We start from the raw sequence: 24,585 nt of genomic DNA on the forward strand, positions 1-24,585 counted from the left end.
ATGTATTTCCTTATTTTGTCGTACAATTATTTTGATTTGTTTTACCCTTTTTCCTGTAAAGGGATTGGCGGTACAGGCACTTTTGAATTCAATATTACGGATCATTTTATGTGTCCATTGATCCCTCAACTTGTGTGGCCCTACTTTCCGTTCTCAAGTCTCAAGCAAAACCGATGTGTTGCTCAGTATTTGTAAAAGCAGTTGGGGGCCAACAGTTTGTCTTAAAAACGGGATGCTTCGTAATCCATAAATTTAAAGCATCGCAGCGTAATGCGACGAGACGTTTTGCTCGGGAAGATCACGAATCTCTTTGCGGTAATTCTTTTCTAATATGTACGGTTGAATTAAATATTTTTTTTCTGCGATGAGGCAGCGTATGCAAACTATTACCGTGGTTACTTCTACATTGGGGTTGGCTTAACTGATTTTTTTTTTTTTTTTTTTTTTTTGGTACGATTGGATAATGCAAATGAAGCCGGAGACAAATGATTTTCAATTGCACGTTTCTCTCCTTTTTTTTTTGTGTGTTAAGAGAGAAACATGCAACAATTGATCGGCACAATGGAGTAGGAAATGAACAAAAATCAATGCCGCCAATACCGAACGCAGTCGTCTAGACATTTAATGCTTTTGTATAGACGTGCAGCACTTTAATTCTTCCATTATTTTACAAGAACCATTGCCGAATTGAATGGTACATGTTGATGTGTTTGTTCTTTTGAGGAATCCAACAGCATGAAACAACTCAAAACAGTTTTGAAGAAATAATGCATTTTCAATGGGTGTTCTGTTTTTATTAAAATGTGAACGGGAAATTCAAATGAGGCGTTCACGAAATACATCAACCGTATTTAAAAGTAACGATGCTAGATGGCAGAGAAAGTCGAGTAGATTTGAAGTTGATATTGGGCCGCTAGATGGCAGTAAGTGATGGGCACGAAAAGCCGGGAAAATTCAAATCGCTTAGGTTTCTGTTTGTTGTAGTGATTTTGGCATCGCCGGCACTCTCATCACCGAACGAACTCTGCCATTTTTTTTTGTCATTGTGAAAATATTGGACGCTTGCCCAGTTCCATGAAACTGGCGTTAATACCTGCCTTGATTTGCTGCCATGTTTCTTTTTATTTTCATTGCGTCTCCAGACGCAGCACTTGAATCTCCTCATCTTTCTTTTGCATCTTTCTTTTTTTTTTTTTTTTTTTTTTTTTTTTTTTAGAATCTGAGAATGTCGAAGGCAAGAAATCGGGTTCTCTTTTCGGATGACGAGGTCAATAACCATCAAAGTTTAGGGCCATAATCGAGGAATGTCTGTCCACACCTTCAGTGCCAATGACTCCTTTATGCGCCTCGTCATGCAGGTCACGGTGACCCATCGTTTATTTGGCAATAGATATGAGCATACGAATAGGTTGTACATTATTCTAATCTCCCGTTCATCCGCCATTTCCGTATATTGCGGAGTGGGGGGGGGGGGATTTAAATGGCCGTTACAGTGAGCAAGTAGGCGATGGGCAGACTTCCAAGACTCGTCGATAGTTTCAGAATATCGATGCAGTTTTTTTTTTATAGAGACTTTTATTTCGTCATAAAACCAGTAGAAGTAAAACTACCTCATTTTAAATTATTGACATCGATATATATATTGCAACAACAAAAATTCGTGATTGTTTAAATAATTCGTATACATCTAACGGATGCATTTCGATTCAGCCGTTAACTTGGGGATTACCACTGTAACAATAATCGCATCCTCTCACCCCGTGATTAGTCGGGAAATCGATGGCGGAGAAAGCCGAACCGCCTTTGAAATAGCACGTTTTTAATTGAATTGAATAAAAAAAAAAAAGCTATTAACAGAATCGTTCCGTACCTTTCGATGTCGTATCGCAGCATTTACCGCCGAGCTCCGTGCAACTTTCAGCTTTCAGTCCGTTCTCAAATTTCACCAGTTTTCCCGTGCATTTCACGCTGATGTTGCTGTTGTAACAAGTGTAGCACTCGTCGGTTGATTTCATCGTTCTCGGATCTTCATTATCTGATGCGTGCGTTTTTTTTGTTAAGATATTGGGAAAGAAAAAAATATGTTAAGGGAAAATTCTAAACCAATTGACTTTGAAACTTACAATGGTCAAGGTCCAGCTCGGTACTGCAGCATGTGCCGAACAGTGAAATGCATTTTCTGGCTGTCATGAACTCGTCGGTTGCGTGCCGATCGAGTCTTAGCCCATCACAAGGGCCACGTGACCCACCTACAAAATTTGTAAAATAACGTGTTGTAGCAAAAAAAAAAAAAAAATAGCTGGATGGAATGAAAACTTACAGGCAACGATTGATATTTGGGTAGCAACCGCAATGAGTGCAATGGCGGTGATCCACTGTTTTGGAAAATTAAATTGCGGTTTATTGTTTTCAAATAAGGGAAAAAATTCTTACCTTAATCTTGTTGTAGGCCATTTTGTGGTTGATCTGTTGATTTATTCTAAATTGAAATTTAGTTTAGTAATAAAAATTGATTTGGCAAAATGTTACGAGGGCGAATCGGGGGAAGGCAACACTGAAATTGTGCTTCAGCTTCCTCAAGGCTAACGGGATTGAGTACATGCTTTAACGTATTCAAGTCTGAATAAAATACATCGGTGCATTGAGGCCTCAGGACTTTACATTGTACCTGTCGCTAGTAAGCACGACACATTTTCTTCAGATTTCAATATCATACGATGCAAAAAGAAAAGGGCCAATGTTTACATAATAATAACAAATAAGGGAACGAGTATAGTGCTAAATTTTTAAGGTACCAAAGCAAACTAAAAATGTATCACTACAAACAAAAATTATCTTTTGTTTTTCAGTTGGTGCCTACCTTCCGTGCGATCCGCAGCAGCCAAAGATGCGCAATGCTACTCCGGAATTTCGAGATGGGAGCCGCCGATATGTAGGTACCCAATTCCCGTTATTTTTCTTTTCTTTTCTTTCTTACGTGCACGAACCCTTTTGTCTGGTATTATCGGACACTGCTGCCATATAAGGCGTTCTCAGGCATACTTTTTTCTTATTTAAAAAGAAAACTGGGTTTCCCCCTGTTAATGTTTTTTCTCGACTTGACGCGTAGTGTTTATTATGATCAACAGTTGTAGGTCGTGTTATCTTCCTCAATCGCCTTCCAGGTTAAACTGAGGCTAACGAAACACGAAGACGCAGAACGTGCAAAGTACAAAGGAATGGGCACTAGCTCTTGATATGAGGAGCAATTCAAGGATAATTGTCGCATAGGAACTAGTCAGCCATGTAAATTCATCAAATTCAACTTACGTTTTCGGGTTTAAAAAAACAAAACAAAAACGCGTGCGCTTTAGTAAATAATTTCAAGATCGCCGGTCGCTTCCAAGGCTGACACATTAGGACAAGACTTGTTTTAGGGTGGAGTAGCTCCGAAGCGTTATGTGAATTGCGGAAGGGCGTCAAAGATTCAAAATGGGATCTACCCCTCGTGAAACCATGAGATGATGGCCGTGAACAATGTGGCTAGTTTTAGTCAAATGTCCAAGCGTATATAAAGAGCGAGTGTTGCGTTTATTTTATTCACAAGCAAAACGTCAAGCTTCTCTCAAGTTCCCCAAGACGCGCAAGAAAAATGGACAAGGTACGCATTTATCATTTTGATTTTAAAGAGGTTCGTTCTTCATCGGTTAACATATTGAATTTTAAATTCATTTGCGTTCGGCCCGTGCCAAAAACGAAGGTATTTGTTTTCCTCGCCATCGTAGCGGCCGCCAGCGCAATGAACTTTGGTTTGGGAGCTCCTCTCCTTTCTAAAGTGAGTTATCAGCCAACAGAATATACTCACGTCAGGCCGGAGGTGACTGTCCAGCAACCTGAATACACGTACAAGAGCTATCCGGTGCCCGTGCCTGTTGCCCAGCCTTATCTCACCGCGCCTGTTGTCCGCAACTTCGTTGCCGCTCCGCAATTCGCAGCCTATCCGGGTTTCGGCGCTGTTCCATTCGGTTATTAGGCGATGGCTTGACCTCTTCGCGTCTTCTCTCTTTCTATCGTTTTTCTTTCTTTGCCGATTCATTTTGCAACTTCAAAAATAAAGCGTCTTTTACGATCTCCTTGTTTAATTCGTAATGAAAGATCAAATGTCTTAAAATGCGAATGCGATTTTTTTTTTTTTTTAATGGATGCTCGAAATCCATACGGTATAGAATCATCGCAAGTCATTCAAAAAATTGAGTTTGGTCTATGGAATAAAATACTGTGGTAAAATGGGAGAGGCGTGACGATGAGACAACTTAGATTGCATAGATGAGTTGGATGGATGCCGGGAGAAAACTTGGTGGCATTGGCTAATTTGGCCGTGTGTTGTTCAATGAAAGTTAATTTAATTTCGATCTAAAAGCATCAGTTAATGACAAAATATTTTTGGTTTTTTTGATGATCATATTAGGCGTCTTGGAAGATAAATAGCCATTTGCCCAGTCGGATGAACTTGGCCGGACTGGATAGCCCTCCGACGTAACTGATAAGATTGCTGTCTACCACAGGACCCAAAACTTCAAGGTATTAACCACAAGTTCTTTGCAAACATATTGCTAATGTCACTTTCTTTCAACGTCCAAAATTTCGGGTTGAAATTTGAAGTAACAAAAGCAGCCATTCGTTTGCGAACCCAGGCAGAAATGTGCGCGTTGTGCTGATTATCTGGATTGTGCGGAACGTCTCTACGGAAGGCTGTACCAAACACGAATGTTTTGCAGTGAATTGGCGAGCTGATTGTGAACTCTTTTTCCCAACTGATTCCGAAATCGTGAGAACAAATCAAGTTCATGGCAATGCTGTACTTTACTGATGAACGACGTTTCATCCACCCAACAATCGCTGCCAACAAAGGAAGTTAAACGTAACGCACTTTTGAATTATTTTCATATTTGAATCGAAATCGATCAATTACTGTCTAATATTTGACTAGGACGCACCTTCGGCACTGGCAATTGTCTTTTTGAATTTAACCAATCGAGATGTGATGGGAAACGTAGATGTTTTTGGCAACTCTGGACAACGTAAGGGGAAGTACAATTCAGGAATTAAAGCAGACTCAAACCAGAGTGAGTACACTACGATATATACTTATTCGATTATTGTTATCGTAAATTGTTTAGCCAACAAACTTTGTCCGAATGGGGTTGGTGCGGCCTATTGGCATTTTTGGACTGTGAGGAGCGACGCATTTCGTGTAGGGGTAGAATAGATAAGTGTAAAAATAGGTTAGGCCAAGAAGGACGTTTTACTCTAGCCACCAACCGTTCGACCAAAATGAGTTTGACTTTGCCCTTTGTAACGACAGTGGGAGTCTCAAGAGTTACTATCGTAGGCTGGACTTTCTGTAATCTCAATTGCGTTATCCGTGGGCGAAGAGATGTACTTTGTGTTCGGTCAACCAGCTTGGGCCGTTATGTTTTGCTATTCAGGTTTGTGCCTTTTTGTTTGTTAAGGTCGATTTGCTTTATGAGCAATGGTTTGTTAGAGAATTCGAACCAAACTGATAAAATATTTTATGGCGTTGGTCTAAGTTATGTTGTGCGAGCCACACTTGATAGTGTTGATGATACGTCACTTGTAATCATGCTTTTGTGAAAGCTTGGCCATCCATTTGTCAACGAATTTTCCAACTTTAAAATATGACTATGATCGTCCGTATATTTCATATTCAAATCACCATCACTAAATTGCGCCAGGAAGAAAACAAAACAAAAACTTGTAATCAAACATTGCTATTAGATATCCCAGTTTAATAAGTGCATAGTAAATAATATTGATGAAATGTCGATGATCACTGCAACTAATTGAGAAATTAACCAATAGAAACGAACTTGCCAGTTTCATTCATTTAGAGGACTAGAACAGCCCCCGTCGCGACGTGGATCTTCGTCAATTTTCAACAGCCGCGTGAGCCGCTTAGTCGTCCAATGGACCCACACTCATCACGTCTTCGTCATCTTTGATCTTTTTCATAGTAACGGCCATCTTGCGCAGTTTCTTCAGACTCTGGATCCGTTCGTTGTAGCCCGGACTTTTCTCCTGTTGCTCGGCGTCGATGATCAAGTCGATGTACTGCGGAGTCGAGAACGGATTCGGACGTAAGGCGATCTCGTCCAGCCGCTGGATGCATCGCGAAACGGTGTTGACGTGTTCCAGAACAACCTTGTTGTTTTCGTCGACATCCCTTTCCAGAGCTTTCATTAAGTCTTCGTATGTCAGCTTCGTCTTCAATTCCTTTTCGTATTTTTTTCATATCGTTTGAAGAGACGGTCTGCTTCTCTAAAACGTACTCCCACCTGTACGGTTGGTTGGCGTGCATGCTCCAGATGCATTTCTGCGGGCAGATGCGACATGTTCGATTTTCAGCCGGCATCGAATGATCCATAGCAGAACAGCGGGCCTTGTCACTATCGTCGGCAAATACACAGGTAAGATGACAAGTCATATAACACTTGTTGCAATTTGTCAGATAATGTCCGTTTAGGTTCGTCACTTTTTTGGCACGTTGACCTCCACCTCGATCTGGACGTTTTGATTGGCCTCTATCTGCGCCTGAATGTTGGTCATTTTCTGCTGGATTTTCCTCATCTCCTCCGTTTTGGCCAGCCCGATTTTGATGAGCGGTTGGAGCCCGTCCACAGTCACTTCCAGCTGCTTCCTCTCCTTAAGGACATCTTTGGTTAACAAAGCGATCTCGTCTCCATTGTGGCCAGTGTGATGAAGAAACGTTTGAAATTGTCCATTCCCATCTGCCAGAAGAAGCGATTGAATTTGTCGGCGTTATTACTGGCACCGTCTCCAGACTCGAGGCTCGAGCAAAAGAAGCCAGAATTATTGAACTTATGGTGGCGCGGTTTCCCGGTCTCGGGGTCTACCGGATACGGTAGATCTGTCTCTGTGATGGCTGCTAGAATTGGTGGCACCTGGCTGTCGGCGAACGTCAACATGAAGTCAATGTTGTCCCTAACATCTACACCGAAGATGGACAGCACCGAGTCGAAGATGTACGTCTGGATGGCCGTCAAACGAGGTAACGAAGCTTGGGCCACGAAACCGACGACATCCAGCTGCTGGATTCCGTCTTTGTCTTCAAAAAACTTGCGCACCATTTCCGTAATTTCCTGGTCTCGGTCCAGGCCTTTGGTGTCGCCGTAGCCGGGCGTGTCGACGATCGTCAACGAATAAGGGATGCGGAATCCTTCGGCGTGATGGATGTCGTAGGCCGTGATCTTGCTCGTTTGACTGTGGCCCTGCGAATTGCCAACCAATTGCGAGTGGATCAACTGGAACCGGAACGTATCTTCCCACTGGACATTGAAAATGTAATTGATCATTCCATTGATGAGCGTCGTCTTGCCCGAGCCGGTCGCTCCCATCACCAAAATTGTTTTGTGTTGTGCTTTTCTAGTTCCGCCAAAGCCGAAGCTGAAACGTTCGACCGTTGAGTTCGACTCGGTTGATTTGTTGAGTGGAACAGCAAATAGATCCATGCCGTTTCTAACGCCGATGCTGTCGCAATGCTTGACAAGAATTTCGGCGAAACGGGGATCTTGTTTGAGCGTCGTCAGATGGACGTCTTCGCTGGGTACGCTGGTATGCTGTCCATCATTGGAAACGGTCACGATGTGAACGCGGTACGTTGATTCGGGCTGGAGGTTCTCCAATCGACATCCGGATTCATTGAAAGGGACCTCCAGTTCATTAGCTGATGGATTGTCTTCTCCTGCTTGCCAATATAGGACGCGATAAAAGACTTGGTTCCCAGCATCAGTTGTCTTCCATTCCAATTTCGCCGTCAGCTGCGTCACCACTCCAACCTTCACGTCAGTCGGAGGCGTTAAATCAGGTCGTACAGCCTTACTTTCAGTCGGTGGCTGACTTGTAAGCTGGACTGGTTCGCTGTTTCTTCCAGTTTCAGGGATGACTTCTTCCAGATTGATTGATCCATTGTATGGAAGAGTCTCATCATCTTCACTAGCATCCAGCATCGTGTGTGTACCAATGACTTCGCTGAATTCACTTCGACCGATGCAAGTCTCAGCCGCAACCCGGAATTCCATCGCCGACCCCATTTTGTAGGGGATTACAATTTGTGTCTCATCTAGATTTGTTGTTTTCTTCTGATTCCAAGTGTTTTGTTTACCGTCAACCAATCGATATTCTACTAAAAATAAGCAGGGGAGGCCAAGGTCTGCATAAGTCCATTCAAGCCGGATGGTTGAAGAAGATGACGTTCTCTTCACGCCATGGATGTCCGACACGTGAATCCGCAAATCAGTAGGAGGTGCGGGCAATTTTCTCATGTTATCCTTTAATAGATTTCCAGTATCGTAGACAGAGTAAAGACATCCAAATTTCTCTAGCGCTTCGTCAAATACAATTAAACACTGCACGTTTTTTTCTAGGTCTTTGTTATTTTCCAGGTGATCGACAAGCTCCTGGATTTTGGCCAGAACAGGCTTCTGATTGCGGTTGAGCATGTGCCACGGAACATCGTCTTCATCGTCGTCAGTGCTACTTTCATCGTTGTTTTCGTCGTCACGTATATGGATAAGTATCTTGTACGAACCAACGTGTTCCTTCATATTTTCGAGAGTTTTGTTCGTCAGTTCATCCAGTGGTGGAATGCTGAGTACCAGAGAGTATTTCTTGTCGAAGGCAATTTCCAGGTGTTTCTTCAGTTCTTTATTATTAGCCAAGCATTCGATATCCGTAATGCTGCGTATTTGACAGGACATTTCGTACTCTGCCTGTTTGTAGCGGAGCCATCGTTCCAGTCGTGATGGCTTGAAAATCGTGTGATTTTCAACGATGTTCGCTACCCGTTCAATCTCGTCCTCTTTGCCAGTTTGGCGCGCCTCTACAACGCTGCTTCCCAAAGCTTTTTGCACCAGCTGTTGGTATTTGTTTAAAGCTTTTTCGAATTGACGCAATGAACCGTGATTGGCTTTCTTGTTTGTAGTGCGGATGGCGACAGACTTGGCGCAGAGGCCATTCAGTGCCTCCCAGATAAGACAACAGCGAGTTAACAACTCAGAATCGATGTCTTGAAAGTCAGCGTATACATCCGCAGCTAGCCCCGGGATGACTTTGAGGGGACAGAGAAGAACAGCAATCGGTACAATCTTTTTGTTTCGGATGTCGCCCTTTCGGACTTGCTCAATAAGTTTATGGCATTGTTTGAAAGTGTTAAAAACACTACCCTCTTGGAATGACGTGGAGGTCTGGAGATCGGCATACAGACGACATTTAATACGAGTCAGTTGTTTTTTTTCTTCTGCATTGAACAAATCTTTGAACCCGCAGAAATCCAGGTTTTTGTTTAACGCTGCTTCCATTTTGCTTGATATTTCGGACAGGTATTCTTCGTCTCTTTTTCACGATCATCTTCGCATGACTCTAAAGAAAGGACGCAATAGGCTTCGACCCCGTATGTTACTTCCACTACCATATGAGTTGGCAGTGTTGTGGATGTTGATGACTCCACCCCGTCCTTCGATGCAACAAGTCGCGGAACATCTTGGCTGATTAGAGTCTGCAAGTCCAGGCAGACCTTTCTTGATTTGGCGCGGCAGATCAACACTTGACTGGCCTCTGAAGGACTGGCTCGATCACCCAGGTACTTTGTAGCACCGCGATATTTTTCGATGAGACCGGCCATGACGCTGGCCTGCAAATGCTCGTCAAGGCCCACGTTTTCACTCTTGTTGCTAGTTGAGCCGGAGTCGGGGCTCTTTATTTTCAATGTAAACTCATTTTTGCTTGACGTAGCTCGTGCTATTTCATTTGATTCCCAACATTTCGTACCTGTTTGGCGGTATATCTTGATCGTTTTATTTTCTACAAATTAATATTCAAATTCACTAAAATATGAAACATTACCTGTCACTATGCGGTCGTTGCGGTAGTCGTACAGGTCTCCTGTTTGAAAAGCGCCACCCAACACAACCATCTTGGTGAAGTGTTGCTCCATCGCGTTAGGATCCATCATCTTTTTTTGGGCCATATTTTGTAGATATTAAAAAGTCCACTGTTTCGGAACAACTAAAATGTGAATGTGTTTTGTATTGTGGCTGTCGATATGACTGGCTTCAGCTGTCTTATACGGTATGTCCACCGAACTCGAGATGCGTCAGTCAATTGACTTTTTTATAATTTCTTTGAATTGCTCCATAGTTCTTTATCTTGTATTATCTGTTTGTTGGTTACGGTTTGCTATCAATTTGATGACAGCCTGTCACAAAAGTTCAACTTTTCCATTACGCAGTTCGTTTTGGTCAATAAGCGCTCGATGTTATCAGCAGTGACGTACATTTCTATTAACGTTGTTGCTGAAAAGTATAAATGGTATGCCGAGCAAATGATTAGTCCGAGGCCGAAAAAGCCACGTCATTTTTCGTTCTTTTTAGGTGAATGATGTCATCGACTGCTCGCGTTTTTTTAGAGTTCAAAGAAAGGGTCTATGCGTAGGAATCGAGTCGTTTAAGGAAAAGAAAAAGAAAACATTTCCATTTTGTTTCTTTGTGAAACCAATGGTTTTCGTTAAATTAACTTAAGTTGATCAATTCTTTTGAAATGGATTCTGCTAAATGCTATTGTTGTTTCAAATAATTTACATGCGCATCAGCGATTCGACCGAATCGAACTGGTTAAGTTGGCGAAATCCCGATGATGAATATCGTTAAAGAAAATACGACTGTTCATCCAGTCGGGTGACGCTGGTCGTCACACTGATTGTTGAGAAATCTTCCAATTTCGCTTTTCTTCAAGATTCCTGTCTGCCCTGAAATTATTCCATCATCAATCCTTAAAGGTGCTAGTGAAAATTAAAGTTCAAACATCTTAATGTTAATTTTTTCTTAAAACTTGCAGCGCTAACATCGCGAAAGCAAAGGATTTCTTTGGTCAGACATCAAAACGGTATTGCTATAAAAAAAAAGGAATAAATCGGTAAATTTAAATGTTTTTCTTTCGAATGCAGATCGCTCAATATCTTCCAATTTTTGAGTAGAATACGTCTTCGGAGTTCCAAGCATTCTTTTTTTTACCCTCCGTCGAAAAAGTGATGGAATTGAAATGGAAGTTCCCGTACAACCCGAGCATCAAATCCTAAATTATAGCAAAGTAAGTGCATTTAATTATTCATTTCGTAGTCGTTTGGTGGCTAGCCGGGCTGAACACGTTTTAGCACTTTTGGTTGTCTGTTTCGTGACTTGACGTAGTAGTGGATCAGATGCGAAATTGCGTGGGGAATTTTTATCGCACCTATAAAAATGTAGTTTAGGTTAGCAGAATTCAATTTTTTGTTGACCTGGCGGCTGTTGACAAATGTAAGCTATTTTTTTTTTTTCGTTCTGAATTAACTAATTCGAAGGACAACGTATAGGTTTGCGTTTCAAGTTGTATTAGCTTCCTTTTTTATGACTATACTTGCTATCTCAATTCAGCCAACGTCTTATCATTCCAATTTTCAAGGCGGGATGAAACATGCATCTGTGCGTCGCTTTCACTATTGACAAATACTTAACAACAAATCGGTAAGCGGGAAGTAGATTATGGCTTTACTGGGTACTGCAATAACAAAAAATAATCAAATTTTATTTTCGGAAAGAAAGGTAATTTTTCCATGTCCGTGATTTAGAATTGTCAGTTTGTGCACTCTGCAGCAACATGATGTCATCATCGTAAGCTTAGATCGTTTCATTGTGTTCCTCTTCATCGCTGTACTCCGGAGTTTCAGAATCGTCTTTTCTATCCAAACAGATTTTCCATATTCTTAATTTTGGTTGTAATAACAGCCACCTTGCAACGACATGTCATCTTCAAACTCGATCCATCATCTCTTCATATAGCCTTGACGTTTTTCGTTGTCTGTCTGAGTGAAAAATCGTCTTTTCAATATATTAGAGACCGGCGTACTGGGTATACTGGTTCCGAGTACATCGAGATGGTGTCTAAATTGGCTTCATCATCATCGTCAGAATCCGACGCGGACTCTTTGTTGAAGACTTGACTGAACTCACTTCGACCGATGCAAGTGTCAGCTGCAACGCGGAATTCTATCGCCAATTCCGTTTTATAGGGGATAGTAAGTTGCGTTTCGCCCGCGTTGTTGTTCTCTTTGCGCCCAAGGTTCATCGTTACCATCGTCACCTGTTCGATATTCCACTAGAAAATGATAGGGAAAGCCAAGATCTGCATAGTCCCACGTCAATGCGATGTTTCTTTTTTTGGGGTTGTTCGCTGTCGGTACGTGAATCCGCAGACCTTTTGGAGGTTCGGGCAATTGGATAATGTTATCCTTTAGTAGACCATTAGCGTCATAAACGGAGTAGCGACATCCTGCTTCGGCTTTGCCCGTCTCACAGAAAGTCACGAAGAATTGGACTTTGTTTTCTATATGCTTATTTTTTTCCACGTGTTCAGCAAACTCACGAACTTTGGAGAGGACATACTTTTGCTTTTGCTGGTTCCATGGCATGTTGCTCTCTTCTTCCTCATCATCGTTCGTTTCGTTATCGCCGTCATCGTTTGCTACCAGTGTGTTATATGAATCAGTGTATTCGTTCATCGCTTGAAGGATTGTGTTCGTCCGTTCGTCCAGAGAAGGGAGACTAAGAACCATGGCGTATTTTGTTTCATAGGCTTCTCCAATTTCTTTCTCTAGTTGCTTTTCGCTTGTTAACCGAACGTTCTTTGCCATTTTGCTGATTTTTTCGTGCAGATTGAACTCTTCCTTTTTGCAGAGGAGCCAACGTTCTAAATGCGACGGCTTGAAAATCACGTGGTTTTCGACGATGTTGGCCACTTTTTCTATTTCACTTTGCTGTCCAGTTTCTCGCGCTTTCCGTAAGCGATTTTTCAAACTCGATTGCATGAAAGATTTGTATTTACCAACGGCCTCTTCAAACTGACGCAATGAAGGGTTACCGACTTTTTTCTGGACACTGCGATTAGCAACGGATGTCGCACAGATTTTGTCTAATTCGTCCCAAATAGAGACACAACGATTGATCAGTTCTGGATCGACGTCGTGATATTTGAACTGGTCTTCCTCGTCTTGTCCCATGATTGCTTGAAGAGGGCAAAGAGACACAGCTATCGGAATGGATTTGTTGTTTCCGATGCCAGTCTTCTCGACTTGCTGGATGAACTTGAGGCAATTTTTATAAGCGTCAAAGACGCTGCAATCCTTTACAATTGTAGTTTGCAAATCGGTGTACAAGTTACATTTGATACCAGCCAGCTGTGTTCTCTCTTTCACGTCAAACTGTTGCTTGAACTCGGATAAATTTTGTTTTTTATCCAACGCGTCCCTCATTTTATTTGCGATTTGGAACAGACATTGTTCAGCCTCTTCACAAGAATCGTCGTCTGTCTCTGCGTCTTTGAGACCGTACGTTAGGACGCAATAGGCTTCGGCTCCGTAAGTGACGCTCACCACAATATGAGTTGGGTTTGTTTTCCATTTCGACGAGTTTCTTTTTTCGCTTAAGTCATTGAGATGCGCAACGTCTTGAATCGCAAGATTCTGCAAATCTAATCGCACCACTTTTGATTTGACGCGGAATTTGAAGACTTGCGCTGCTTGTGATGAGCTGCAACAGTTGCTCAGGTACTTACTGCTACTGCGAGGCTTTTCGATGAGTCCGGCCATGTAGCTGGCCTGGAAGTGCTCATCAAGGCCCATATTTTCCACCTTGTTGCTCATGGAACTTGAATCGCAGCATTCAAATTCCAGACTAAAGTCGTTTGCCACTTTAATACCCGATCCTATTTTGCTCGACTCCACATACTTCCGACCGTCTGCTTTCAATGGATTTTAATTGATAGAAAATGTAGCTCGTAAATCGTAATTGACACAATTGAATGCTGTTACCTGTCAAGATGCGATCGCTGCAATAGTCGTACAAGTCGCCCACTTGAAATCCGCTTTCTAGCACCACCATCTCAGTGACGAATTGCTCGATCGCCTTAGTCCTTGTTTTCTCTTCTTCTTGTAATTCCTCACCGTCGTCTCCCTTTTCCAGATCTTCTTCATCTTCGTCACTGTCCATACGTAGCAAAGTTTCCTCATGCTGTGTCATGCTGGTAGAGTCAGGCGCCTTCCAACCTTCCCGTGTCGTGTCGGTCGTGAAGACACGAGACGTAGGCTGTAAAATAGGTGCAGTATTTTGATTTTCTATTGGCTGTTGACTCGTTAACACATTTGTCGCTGCAGGTTCAGCCTGCCTGACTCGATCCATTTCCGCATGATCGTTGGCGTTGACGCTAGTATCCGCTTCCGAATCCAAAATTTCCTTTTCAGTTATCGCCTCTTCATCTTCGTAAAGTTCCCGCATCGTTATTGTGTCGATCACTTGGCTGAATTCACTTCGACCGATGCAAGTGTCTGCCGCCACGCGGATCGTCATCGCCGATCCACTTTTGTAGGCAATTGCTAGCTGGGTCTCACCCGATTTGGCTGTCTTCCGTTGCGTCCAGTCTTCATCTTTATTCCCATCCAGCCGATATTCTACCAAGAAGTAACACGGAAAACCAAGTTCTTCATAGTCCCACTCGAGATCGATGGGGTACGTAGAACCTGTTTTCCTGACGGTTCGTGTTTTCGGGGCGCGAATTCGCAGGCCAGTAGGAGGTCCGGGCAAATGACGAAGGTAATCCTTTAATAGATTGCCAGTATCATAGACACAGTAACGACATTCAAATTGCTCTTTCGCGTCACTAAATACAATCAAACATTGTACATGTTTTTCTAGGCCTTTATTCTTTTCCAGGTGATCGACAAGCTCCTGGATTTTGGCCAGAACAGACTTCTGTTTGTGTTTGAGCATGTGCCACGGAACGTCATCTTCTTCGTCGTCAGCGCTACTTTCATCGTTGTTTTCGTCGTCACGTATATGGATAAGTATCTTGTACGAACCAACGTATTCCTTCATATCTTCGAGAGTTTTGTTCGTCAGTTCGTCGAGTGGTGGAATCCTGAGCACCAGACAGTATTTCTTGTCGAAGGCAACTTCCAGGTGGTTGTTGAGTTCTTTGTTATTAGCCAAACAATCGATACCCGTAATGCTGCTGATTTGACAGGACATTTCGTACTCTGCCTGTTTGTAGCGGAGCCATCGTTCCAGTCGTGATGGCTTGAAAATCTTGTGATTTTCAACGATGTTTGATACCCTTTCAATCTCTTCCTCTTTGCCAGTTTGGCGCGCCTTTAGAATGCTGCTTCCCAATGCCTTTTGCACCAGCTCTTGGTATTTTTTAAAAGTTTTTTCGAATTGACGCAATGAAGCGTGATTGGCTTTCTTGTTTGTAGCGCGGATGGCGACAGACTTTGCGCAGATGCCATTCAGTGCCTCCCAGAAACGACAACAGCGAGTTAACAACTCAGGGTCGATGTCTTGATATTCAGGGTATACATCCGGAGCTGGCCCCATGATGACTTTGAGAGGACATAGGAGAACAGCAATCGGTACAATCGTTTTGTTTCGGATGTCGCCCTTTCTGACTTGCTCAATAAGTTTATGGCATTGTTTAAAAGTGTCGAAAACGCTACCCCCTTGGAAAGGCGACATTAGGGGATCGGCATACAGACGACATTTAATACGAGTCAGTTGTTTTTTTTCTTCTTCATTGAACAAATCTTTGAACCCGCAGAAATGCAGGTTTTTGTTTAACGCTGCTTCCATTTTGCTTGCTATTTCGGACAGGTATTCTTCATCTTTTTCACGGGCATCTTCGCCTGACTCTAAAGAAAGGACGCAATAGGCTTCGAACCCGTATGTGACTCCCACTACCATATGGGTTGGTAGTGTTGTGGATGTTGATGACTCCACCTCATCCTTCGATGCAACAAGTCGTGGAACGTCTTGGCTGATTAGGGTCTGCAAGTCCAGGCGGACCTTTCTTGATTTGGCGCGGCAGACCAACACTTGACTGGCTTCGGAAGGACTGGATCGATCGCTCAGGTACTTTGTAGCACCACGATATTCTTTGATGAGACCGGCAATGACACTGGCCTGCAAATGCTCGTCAAGGCCCACGTTTTCACTCTTGTTGCTAGTTGAACCGGAATCAGGGCTCTTTATTTTCAATGTAAATTTATCTTCCCTTGACGTAGCTCGCGCTATTTGATTTGAATCCCAAAATTTCGTACCTGTTTTGACGGTATGTCTTGATCGTTTAATTTCCTACTAAGTAAATTTTTAAATTCACCCAAATATAACATTACCTGTTACTATGCGGTCGTTGCGGTAGTCGTACAGGTCTCCTGTTTGATAAGCGCCCCCCAACACGACCATCTTGGTGAAGTGTCGCTCGATCGCGTTAGAATCCATCATCTTTTGCTGGATGGTGCTTTGTGGATATTAGAAAATTCACTGTTCTGAAATAACTAAAGTGGGTATGCGTTTTGTTTTGGGACTGTCGACATGACTGGCTTCAACTGTCTCATACGGTATGTCCACCGAACTCGAGATGCGTCAGTCAATTGACTTTCGTTATGTTTCCTTTGAATTGCTTCATAGTTCTTTATCTTGTATTATCTGTTTGTTGGTTACGGTTTGCTATCATTTTGATGGCAGCATATCACCAAAGCTCAATTTTTCCATTACGCAGATCGTTTTGGTCAATAAGTGGTCGATGTTATCAGTAGTGCCGTATATTTCTGTTTACTTTGTTGCTGAAACGTCTTAAATGATATGCCTGGTAAATGATTAGTCCGAGGCAGAAACAGCCACATCCGTTTATCCTTTTTCGGTGAATAATGTCGACTGCCCGCTTTTCTTTATATTTTAAAGTAAAGGTCTATGCGCAAAAATAGAGACGTATAAGGAAAAGAAAAAGAACACAATGGTTCTGTGGTATCTTTGCGGAACCAATATCTTCCGTAGATTTACTTCAGTTAGTCAGTTCTTTAAAAATGAATTTTACTAAATGTTATTGTTGTTTCAAATGATTTACATGCGCAGTAGCGAATCGATCGAAACAAACTGGTGATGTTGGCGAAATCACGTTGGTGAAAATCATGAAGGAAAATAACGACTGTTGTTCATCCAGCCGGTTGACGCCTATCTCCACACTGACTGTTGAGAAATCATCCACGTTTTTCTTCAAGATTCCTGCCTGTCCTTATATGTGTGAGTGATAGTGACATTTCAAACATTTAAATGGTTAATTTTTCTATACAACTAGCAGCGTAAACTCCGCGAAAGCAAATGATTGCTTTGGTCAGACATCAAAACGTTATTGCTATAAAAAGAAACAGGAAGAAATCGGGTAAGTTTAAAGGCTTTTCATTGGAATGCAGATCGCTAAATATCGTCATATTTTTTTTTTTTTTTGGGGGGGGGGAAGATGTCATCAACTGTCCAGTTATTTATAGTTGACAGTAAGGGTCTTCAAAGAGGAATAGAGACGTATAAGGGAAAGAAAAAGAAAAACATTTTCTTTTTGTTTCTTTGTGAAACCAATCGTTTTCGTAGATTAACCTTAATTAATCAATTGTTTTGAAATGAATTCTACTAACTGCTATTGTTTGAAATCATTTACATGCGCAGCAAACTGGTTAAGTCGACGAAATCCCGGTAATGAAAAGCGTTAAGAACAAACAACGACTGTTGATCCAGTCGGCTGACGTTGATCGCCACGCTGATTGATGAGAAATCATCCACTTTCGTTTTGCTTCGAGATGCCTGTCTGCTCTGAAATTAATCCAGCCCCAATCCTTAAAGGTGCGAGTGATAATTACATTTCAAACATCTTAATGTTAGTTTTTCTTTCCAACTTGCAGCATTAACGCGAAAGCAAGGGATTGCTTTGGTCAAACATCAAAACGTTATTGCCAACAAAAGACACGAAGAAATCGGGTGAGTTGGTAAGAAATGGAAGATAGAAATGGTTTTCAATGGAATGCTGATCGCTCAACATCATCCAATTGTTTGAGTAGATTACATCATTGGAGCTTACAGCCTTCGTTTATTTTTGTTGCCCCGCTGAGAAAGTGAGTTCCCGGACACCGCGAACTGTAACTGCAGATCTTAAAAAACTCCGAGCATCAAATCCTAAATGTGAGCAAAGTAAGTGCATTAACTTATTGCATTTCGTAATCGTTTGGTGGCTGGCTGGGTTGCACAAGGTTTAGCACTTCTGGTTGTCTGTTTCTTGACATGACGTAGTGGCGGATCAGAAGCGGAATTGCGGGAGGGTTTTTTTTCGCACCTAGAAAATGTGGTCTGGCAGAATTCATTTTTTGGTGACTGGACGGCCCTTGACAAATTTTAACTATTTTTTGCGTTCTAGGTTAACTGATTCGTAGGACAACGTATAGGTTTGCGACTCAAGTTGTATAAGCTTCAATTGTACATGACTATGTTTGTAGTCTCAATTTAGCTAGTTTTCAATGCGAAAAATTTTTTCTCTCCCCGTGATCCTCTTTTTTTCCCTTGAAACATCCAAGCGTACGGATCCTTCTTCTACTTCTCCCAGAATAACAAAACAAAACAATGGTGATATTGTTTACTACTTTTACGTGCTTCACTTTCACGTATGACAAATACTAAACCACAAATTTATCAGCAGGAAATAGAAGATGGCTTTTCTCGGGTATTACAATAACAACAAGTAATTTTTTATTTTCGAGAAAAGAAACTTGCCAATTTCTGTAATTTCCACCTGTCAGTTTGTGCGCTCTGCAACGACAGGGTGTCATCATCGTCGTACGCGTGGGCCGTTTCATTGTCGTCCTCTTCATCGTTGTCTGACTGAGCCTCGTAAACGTCTTTTCGATCCAGGCTCATTAGATTTTCCTTATTCTTAATTTTGGTGGTAATAACGGCCATCTTACGAAGTTTCTTCAAACTTTCGATCCTCTCCTTGAAACCGACCTTTTTCTTGCTGCTCGGCGTCGATGATCAAGTCGATGTACTGCGGAGTCGAGAACGGATTCGGACGCAAGGCGATCTCGTCAAGTCGGTGGATGCAACGCGTAACAGTGTCGACATATTGCAGAACAATCGCATCGTTTTGATGTAAATCTTTTTCTAAAACTTTCGTTACGAACGGGTTCGTCCACTGACCGTTTGCGATCATTTGCCTCGTTTTTCTCATCTCCTCACATTTAGCCAAACCGTGTTTGATTAGGGGTTGAAGCCCCTGCACCATCGCTTCCAGTCGCCTTCTCTCCTCCAGAACTTGTTTAGTTAACGAAAGCGATTTCGATTTCATCGAGGCTAACGTGGCGAAGAAGCTCCGGAAATTGTCCATGCCCATCTGCCAGAGAAAGTGGTTAAATATTTCGGCGATTCCGTTGGGATCACTTCGGGATTCGCGGTTTCGGCAGAAGAAACCGTAACTATTGAATTTGTGATGGCGTGGCTGCCCGGTTCCGTGTTCTTTTGGGTAGGGAAGTCCGGCCTCTGCGATGGCGCTCAGAATAGGTGGGTCCTGGCCGTCGGCTAACGTTAACAAAAAGTCGATGTTCTCCTTAACATCTTTACCAAAAATGGAAAGCACAGAGTCGAAGATGTACATTTGGGTGGGCGCCAAGCGATGCAACGAAGCTTGTACCACAAATCCAATGATGTCCACATTTTGGATGCCATTTTGGTCCTCGAAAAACTTGTGAATCATTTCCGTGATTTCCTTGTCGCGCTCGAGACCTTTAGTATCACCGTAGCCTGGCGTATCGACGATCGTCAGCGAGTAATCGATAAGGAATCCTTCGGCGTGATAGATGTCGTAGACCGTGATACCGCTGGTCTGACTTTGGCTCTGCGAATTGCCGACCAGTTGCTCGCGAATGAGCTGAAATCGATACGTGTCCTCCCATTGAACGTTGAAAATGTAATTGATCATGCCGTTGATAAGCGTCGTCTTGCCTGTGCCAGTTGCTCCCATAACCAAAATCGTTCTCTGTAGTACACTTTTTGCACCGCTACCGCCCTTACCAAAGACGAAACGCTCTACGGTCGAATTGGATTGAGATGATTTGTCAAGTGGAACGGGAAGGAGTTCCATCCCGTTTCTAACACCGATCGGCTTACAACGCTTGGCCATAGTTTCAGCGAATCGGACGTGTTCATGGACGGTCGTTAGGTTGACTGTCTCACTAGGCTCACTCATCTCCTGCCCGCCGTTTGAAACGGCCACGATGTTGACGCAGTATGTCGTTTCAGGCTGGAGACGTTCCAGCCGACAGCCGGTTTCACCGACGGCGACTTCCAGTTCATTAGCTTTCGATTCATCCTGTCCGTATTGCCAATAGCGAACCCGATAAGAGACGCCCTTGTTTCGAGTTCCAGTCCATCCCAGTTCTGCTGTGCTCAGCGTGACCATTTCAACCTCCACATCAGTCGGAGGTTTTAACGTAATTCTTACATTTTGTATCAATGACTGGCTGGTTTGCAATGAAGCGGCAGTTCTGTTCAATTCGGAACGTTGTCTAATGTTGGTAGATCCTTCTTCCGAGTACATCGAGACGGTGTCTAAATTGGGGTTACTCATTTTCGGTACATGAATCCGCTCTTCTGAGACCTGTTGGACAGGGGCCAAGATCGGGCCAGAGCGATGTTTCGTTTTTTGGGGTTACTCATTTTCGGTACATGAATCCGCAGACCTGTTGGGGGTTCGGGCAATTGGCTAATATTGTACGTTAGTAGGTCACTAGTGTCATACACGGAGTAGCGATATTCCTCGGCTTTGCCCGTCTCTGAGAAAGTCATGAAGAATCGGACGTTGTCTTCTAGATGCCTATTTTTTTCCACGTGCTCAGCAAACTTGCGAACTTTGGAGATCACGTACTTTTCTTTTTGCTCGGTCCACGGCTCGTTGCTCACGTCTTTCTCATTGTCGTTGGTTTCATCATTGTCGTTGGTTTCATCATTGCCGTCATCGTTTGCTACCATTGTGCTATATGTATCAGTGTAGTTTTTCATCGCTTTAAGCATTTTGTTCGTCCGTTCGTCCAGAGCAGGAAGACTGAGAATCATGGCGTATTTCGTTTCACAGGATTCTCGCAGTTCTTTCTCCAGCTTGTCTTTGCTTGTTAAACAAACGTTCTTTGCCATTTTGCTGATTTTTTCATGCATTTTGCATTCTTCCTGTTTGCAAAGGAACCAACGTTCTAACTGGGAAGGATCGAAAATCGCGTGGTTTTCGACGATGTGGGTCACTTTTTCTATTTGCTTTTGCTGTCCCGTTTCTCGCGCTTTCTTTACGGCATTTTTCAAACTCTTATGCATCAACGATTTGTATTCACCAACGGCCGCTCCAAACTGACGCAATGAAGGGTTACCGATTTTTCTCTGGACGCTGCGAATGGCAATGGATTTCGCTCAGACTTTGTCCAATTGGTCCCAAATAGAGGCACAACGACTGATCAATTCTGGATCAACATCGTGATAGTTGAACTCGTCTTTCCCGTCTTGTCCCATGATTGCGCCAAGAGGGCAAAGAGACACCGCTATCGGAATGGATTTTTTGTTTCCAATGCCACTCTTCTCGACTAGTTCGATGAACTTGAGGTTATGTTTATAAGCGTCAAAGACGTTGCAACCCTGTATAGTTATAGTTTCAAAATCTCCATACAGGTTACATTTGATGCCACCCAGTTGTTTTTTCTCTTTCATATTGAACTGTGCCTTGAATTCGGGTAAATTTTGTTTTTCATCCAACGCCTCGCTCATCTTATTTGCGATTTGGGACAGATACTGTTCAGCCTCATCACGAGAACAGTCATCTGTTTCGTCGCCTTCGAGATCTTGCGTTAGGACGCAATAGGCTTCGCCTCCGTAAGTGACGCCCACCACAATATGAGTTGGATTTGATTTCGATTTCGGCAATTTCGTTTTTTTCCATACCTCATAGAGATGCGCAACGTCTTGAATCGTAAGTTTCTGCAAATCCAATCGCACCACTTTTGATTTGACCCGGCTAATGAGGACTTGCGCTGCTTGTGATGAGCTGCAACAGTTGCTCAGGTACTTACTGCTACTGCGTGGCTTTTCAGTGAGACTGGCCAAGAAGCTGGCCTGGAAGTGCTCATCGAGCTCCATATTTTCTACCTTGTTAATCATGGAACTTGAGTCGGAGCACTTAAATTCAAGACTAAAATTGTTTTCCACCCCAACAGCCGATCCTATTTTGCTTGACTCCACATACTTGCGACCACCTGTTTTCAATAGATTTAAAATGATAGAAAATGTTGCTGGCGAATCGTAATTCACACAATGCAAGGCTCTTACCTGTCAAGATGCGATCGCCGCAATAGTCGTACAAGTCGCCCACTTGAAATCCGCTTTCCAGCACCACCATCTCAGTGATGTGTTGCTCGATCTCCTTAATAGTTGTTTTATCTTCTTCTTGTAATTTTTCGCTGTCGTCTCTGTCTTCCTTTTCCAGATCTTCGTTACTGTAGCGATCCATACGTCGCAAAGTTTCTTGATTCTCTCTCATGCTCGTAGAGTCAGCCTCCTTCCAACCTTCCGGTGTCTCGTCATACGCGAACTCAAGAGACGTAGACTGCAAAATATCTTCTTCCGAATCTAAACATTTTTTTACAGGTGTCGCCTCTGCATGTTCATTAAGTTCTCGTATAATTACTGTGTTGACCACTTGGCTGAATTCACTTCGACCGATGCAAGTCTCAGCTGCAACCCGGAATTCCATCTCCGATCCCATTTTGTAGGGGATTGCAATCTGTGTTTCACCTGGGTTTGTTGTTTTCTTCTGATTCCAAGTGTTTCGTTTACCGCCATTCAATCGATATTCTACTAAAAAAAAGCAGGGGAGGCCAAGGTCTGCATATTTCCATTCAAGGCGGATGGTTGAAGAAGACGGTTTTTCCTTCACATTACGGATGTCCGAGACATAAATCCGCAGATCAGTAGGAGGTGCGGGCAATTGACTCAGGTTATCCTTTAATAGATTGCCAGTATGATAGACGGAATAATGGCATCCAAATTTCTCTAGCGCTTCGTCAAATACAATCAAACATTGTATGTTTTTCTCTAGGTCTTTGTTATTTTCCAGGTGATCGACAAGCTCGTGGATTTTGGTCAGAACAGGCCCCTGTTTGTGCTTGAGCATGTGCCATGGAAGGTCGTCTTCTTCGTCGTCAGTGCTGCTGTCGTCGGTGTTTTCGTCGTCACGTACCTGGGCAAGTTTCTTGTACGTAGCAACATATTCCTTCATATCTTCGAGAGTTTTGTTCGTATGTTCATCTAGCGGTGGAATGCTGAGCACCAAAGAGTATTTCTTGTCGAAGGCAACTTCCAGGTGTTTCTTCAGTTCTTCATTATTAGCCAAACAATTGATATCCGTAATGCTGCTTATTTGACAGGACATTTCGTACTCTGCCTGTTTGCAGCGGAGCCATCGTTCCAGTCGTGATGGCTTGAAAATCGTGTGATTTTCAGCCATTTTTACTACTTTTTCAATTTCGTCCTCTTTGCCAGTTTGGCGCGCCTCTACAATGCTGCGTCCCAAAGCTTTTTGCACCAGCTGTTGGTATTTATCTATAGCTTTTTCGAATTGGCGCAATGAAGCGCGGATGGCGACAGATTTTGCGCAGATGCCATCCAGTGCCTCCCAGATACGACAACAGCGAGTTACCAACTCAGGGTCGACGTTTTGATATTCAGGGTATACATCCGCAGCTGGCCCCATGATGTCTTTGAGGGGACAGAGGCGAACAGCGATCGGTACAATCGTTTTGTTTCGGATGTCGCCCTTTCGAACTTGCTCAATTAGTTTATGGCATTCTTTGAAAGTATCGAAAACGCTACACTCTTGGAAAGGCGACATCGGGAGATCAGTATAAAGACGACATTTAATACGGGTCAGTTGCTTTTTCTCTATTGCATTGAACAAATCTTTGAACCCGCAGAAATCCAGATTATCGTGTAACGCTGCTGCCATTTTGCTTGCTATTTCGGACAGGTACTCTTCATCTTTTTCACGGGCATCTTCGCCTGACTCTAAAGCAAGGACGCAATAGGCTTCTGCGCCGTATGTGACTCCCACTACCATATGGGTTGGCAATGTTGTCGATGTTGATGACTCCACTTCATCCTTCGATGCAACAAGTCGTGGAACGTCTTGGCTGATCAGAGTCTGCAAGTTTAGGCGGACTTTTCTTGATTTGGCGCGGCAGATCAACACTTGACTGGCTTCTGAAGGTCTGGCTCGATCGCTCAGGTACTTTGTAGCACCGCGATATTTTTCTTTGTGACCGGCCATGACGCTGGCCTGCAAATGCTCGTCAAGGCATACTTTTTCGCACCTGTTGTTAGTTGAGCATGGATCAGGGCTCTTTATTTTCAATGTAAATTTATCTTCGCTAGACGTAGCCAGCGCTATTTTATCTGAATCCCACAATGTCCTATCTGTTTGACGGTTTTATCTTAATTATTTTAATTTCTACAAAGTAATATTAAAATTCACTTAAAATAACATTACCTTTCACTATAAGGTCGTTGCCATAATCGTACAGGTCTCCTGTTTGAAACGCGCCCCCCAACACGACAATCTTGGTAAAGTGTTGCTCGA

At 43.0% G+C, this 24,585-nt stretch overlaps 5 protein-coding genes and 1 long non-coding RNA gene across 6 annotated transcripts in view; 1 reads left to right on the plus strand and 5 right to left on the minus strand.

Annotated features, from left to right (window-relative positions):
• Positions 1-16,664, minus strand: part of LOC130695027 (uncharacterized) — an 85,676-nt gene extending 69,012 nt beyond the window's left edge. The window contains exons 1-3 of the mRNA XM_057518144.2: positions 16,271-16,664; positions 13,919-16,195; positions 11,968-13,845 (exon numbers count right to left, since the gene is read on the minus strand). Coding sequence (XP_057374127.1) covers positions 12,116-13,845; positions 13,919-16,195; positions 16,271-16,379 — 4,116 coding nt within the window. The 5' untranslated portion in view covers positions 16,380-16,664 and the 3' untranslated portion in view covers positions 11,968-12,115. The remainder of the gene's footprint in view (positions 1-11,967; positions 13,846-13,918; positions 16,196-16,270) is intronic.
• Positions 1,652-2,475, minus strand: LOC130695034 (uncharacterized). The gene is made up of 5 exons (XM_057518152.2): positions 2,434-2,475; positions 2,321-2,375; positions 2,124-2,249; positions 1,871-2,035; positions 1,652-1,801 (listed from the first exon to the last, which is right to left on the minus strand). The coding sequence occupies exons 1-5, from the start codon at positions 2,452-2,454 to the stop codon at positions 1,707-1,709; spliced, it is 462 nt and encodes a 153-aa protein (XP_057374135.1). The 5' UTR covers positions 2,455-2,475; the 3' UTR covers positions 1,652-1,706.
• LOC130695040 (uncharacterized) lies at positions 4,469-5,105 on the plus strand. The gene is made up of 3 exons (XR_009002251.1): positions 4,469-4,560; positions 4,642-4,900; positions 4,970-5,105. It is a non-coding gene; the product is annotated as an uncharacterized LOC130695040 (long non-coding RNA).
• LOC130695028 (uncharacterized) lies at positions 5,680-9,438 on the minus strand. The gene is given in 4 exon segments (XM_059494977.1): positions 5,680-6,283; positions 6,336-6,446; positions 6,533-6,728; positions 6,731-9,438. Coding segments are annotated over 4 exon segments (3,282 nt in total). The 5' UTR covers positions 9,378-9,438; the 3' UTR covers positions 5,680-5,955.
• Positions 16,665-18,694: 2,030 nt separating the features above from the next.
• Positions 18,695-21,357, minus strand: LOC132087918 (uncharacterized). Its single transcript, XM_059495011.1, has 2 exons — positions 20,654-21,357; positions 18,695-20,564 (listed from the first exon to the last, which is right to left on the minus strand). The coding sequence occupies exons 1-2, from the start codon at positions 21,276-21,278 to the stop codon at positions 18,880-18,882; spliced, it is 2,310 nt and encodes a 769-aa protein (XP_059350994.1). The 5' UTR covers positions 21,279-21,357; the 3' UTR covers positions 18,695-18,879.
• Positions 21,357-24,354, minus strand: LOC132087917 (uncharacterized). The gene is made up of 2 exons (XM_059495010.1): positions 22,281-24,354; positions 21,357-22,207 (listed from the first exon to the last, which is right to left on the minus strand). The coding sequence occupies exons 1-2, from the start codon at positions 24,274-24,276 to the stop codon at positions 21,372-21,374; spliced, it is 2,832 nt and encodes a 943-aa protein (XP_059350993.1). The 5' UTR covers positions 24,277-24,354; the 3' UTR covers positions 21,357-21,371.
• Between the last annotated feature and the right edge of the window lie 231 nt (positions 24,355-24,585).

The sequence above is a fragment of the Daphnia carinata genome, chromosome 4, assembly GCF_022539665.2.
Source record: "Daphnia carinata strain CSIRO-1 chromosome 4, CSIRO_AGI_Dcar_HiC_V3, whole genome shotgun sequence".
Lineage (NCBI taxonomy): Eukaryota > Metazoa > Arthropoda > Branchiopoda > Diplostraca > Daphniidae > Daphnia > Daphnia carinata.

What these genes read in the sequence shown, in the direction of transcription:
- LOC130695034 (XM_057518152.2), bottom strand. Translation starts at nt 2,454, where the DNA reads ATGGCCTACAACAAGATTAAG. An exon ending in TGGCCTACAACAAGATTAAG is followed by an intron (nt 2,376 to 2,433) that starts GTAAGAATTTTT and finishes TTTCCAAAACAG; the next exon opens with TGGATCACCGCCATTGCACT. An exon ending in CGAGCTGGACCTTGACCATT is followed by an intron (nt 2,036 to 2,123) that starts GTAAGTTTCAAA and finishes CGCACGCATCAG; the next exon opens with ATAATGAAGATCCGAGAACG.
- LOC132087918 (XM_059495011.1), bottom strand. Translation starts at nt 21,278, where the DNA reads ATGCATAAGAGTTTGAAAAATGCCGTAAAGAAAGCGCGAGAAACGGGA. An exon ending in ATTGCCCGAACCCCCAACAG is followed by an intron (nt 20,565 to 20,653) that starts GTCTGCGGATTC and finishes AACAGGTCTCAG; the next exon opens with AAGAGCGGATTCATGTACCG.
- LOC132087917 (XM_059495010.1), bottom strand. Translation starts at nt 24,276, where the DNA reads ATGGCCGGTCACAAAGAAAAATATCGCGGTGCTACAAAGTACCTGAGC. An exon ending in CGGCGATCGCATCTTGACAG is followed by an intron (nt 22,208 to 22,280) that starts GTAAGAGCCTTG and finishes TATTGAAAACAG; the next exon opens with GTGGTCGCAAGTATGTGGAG.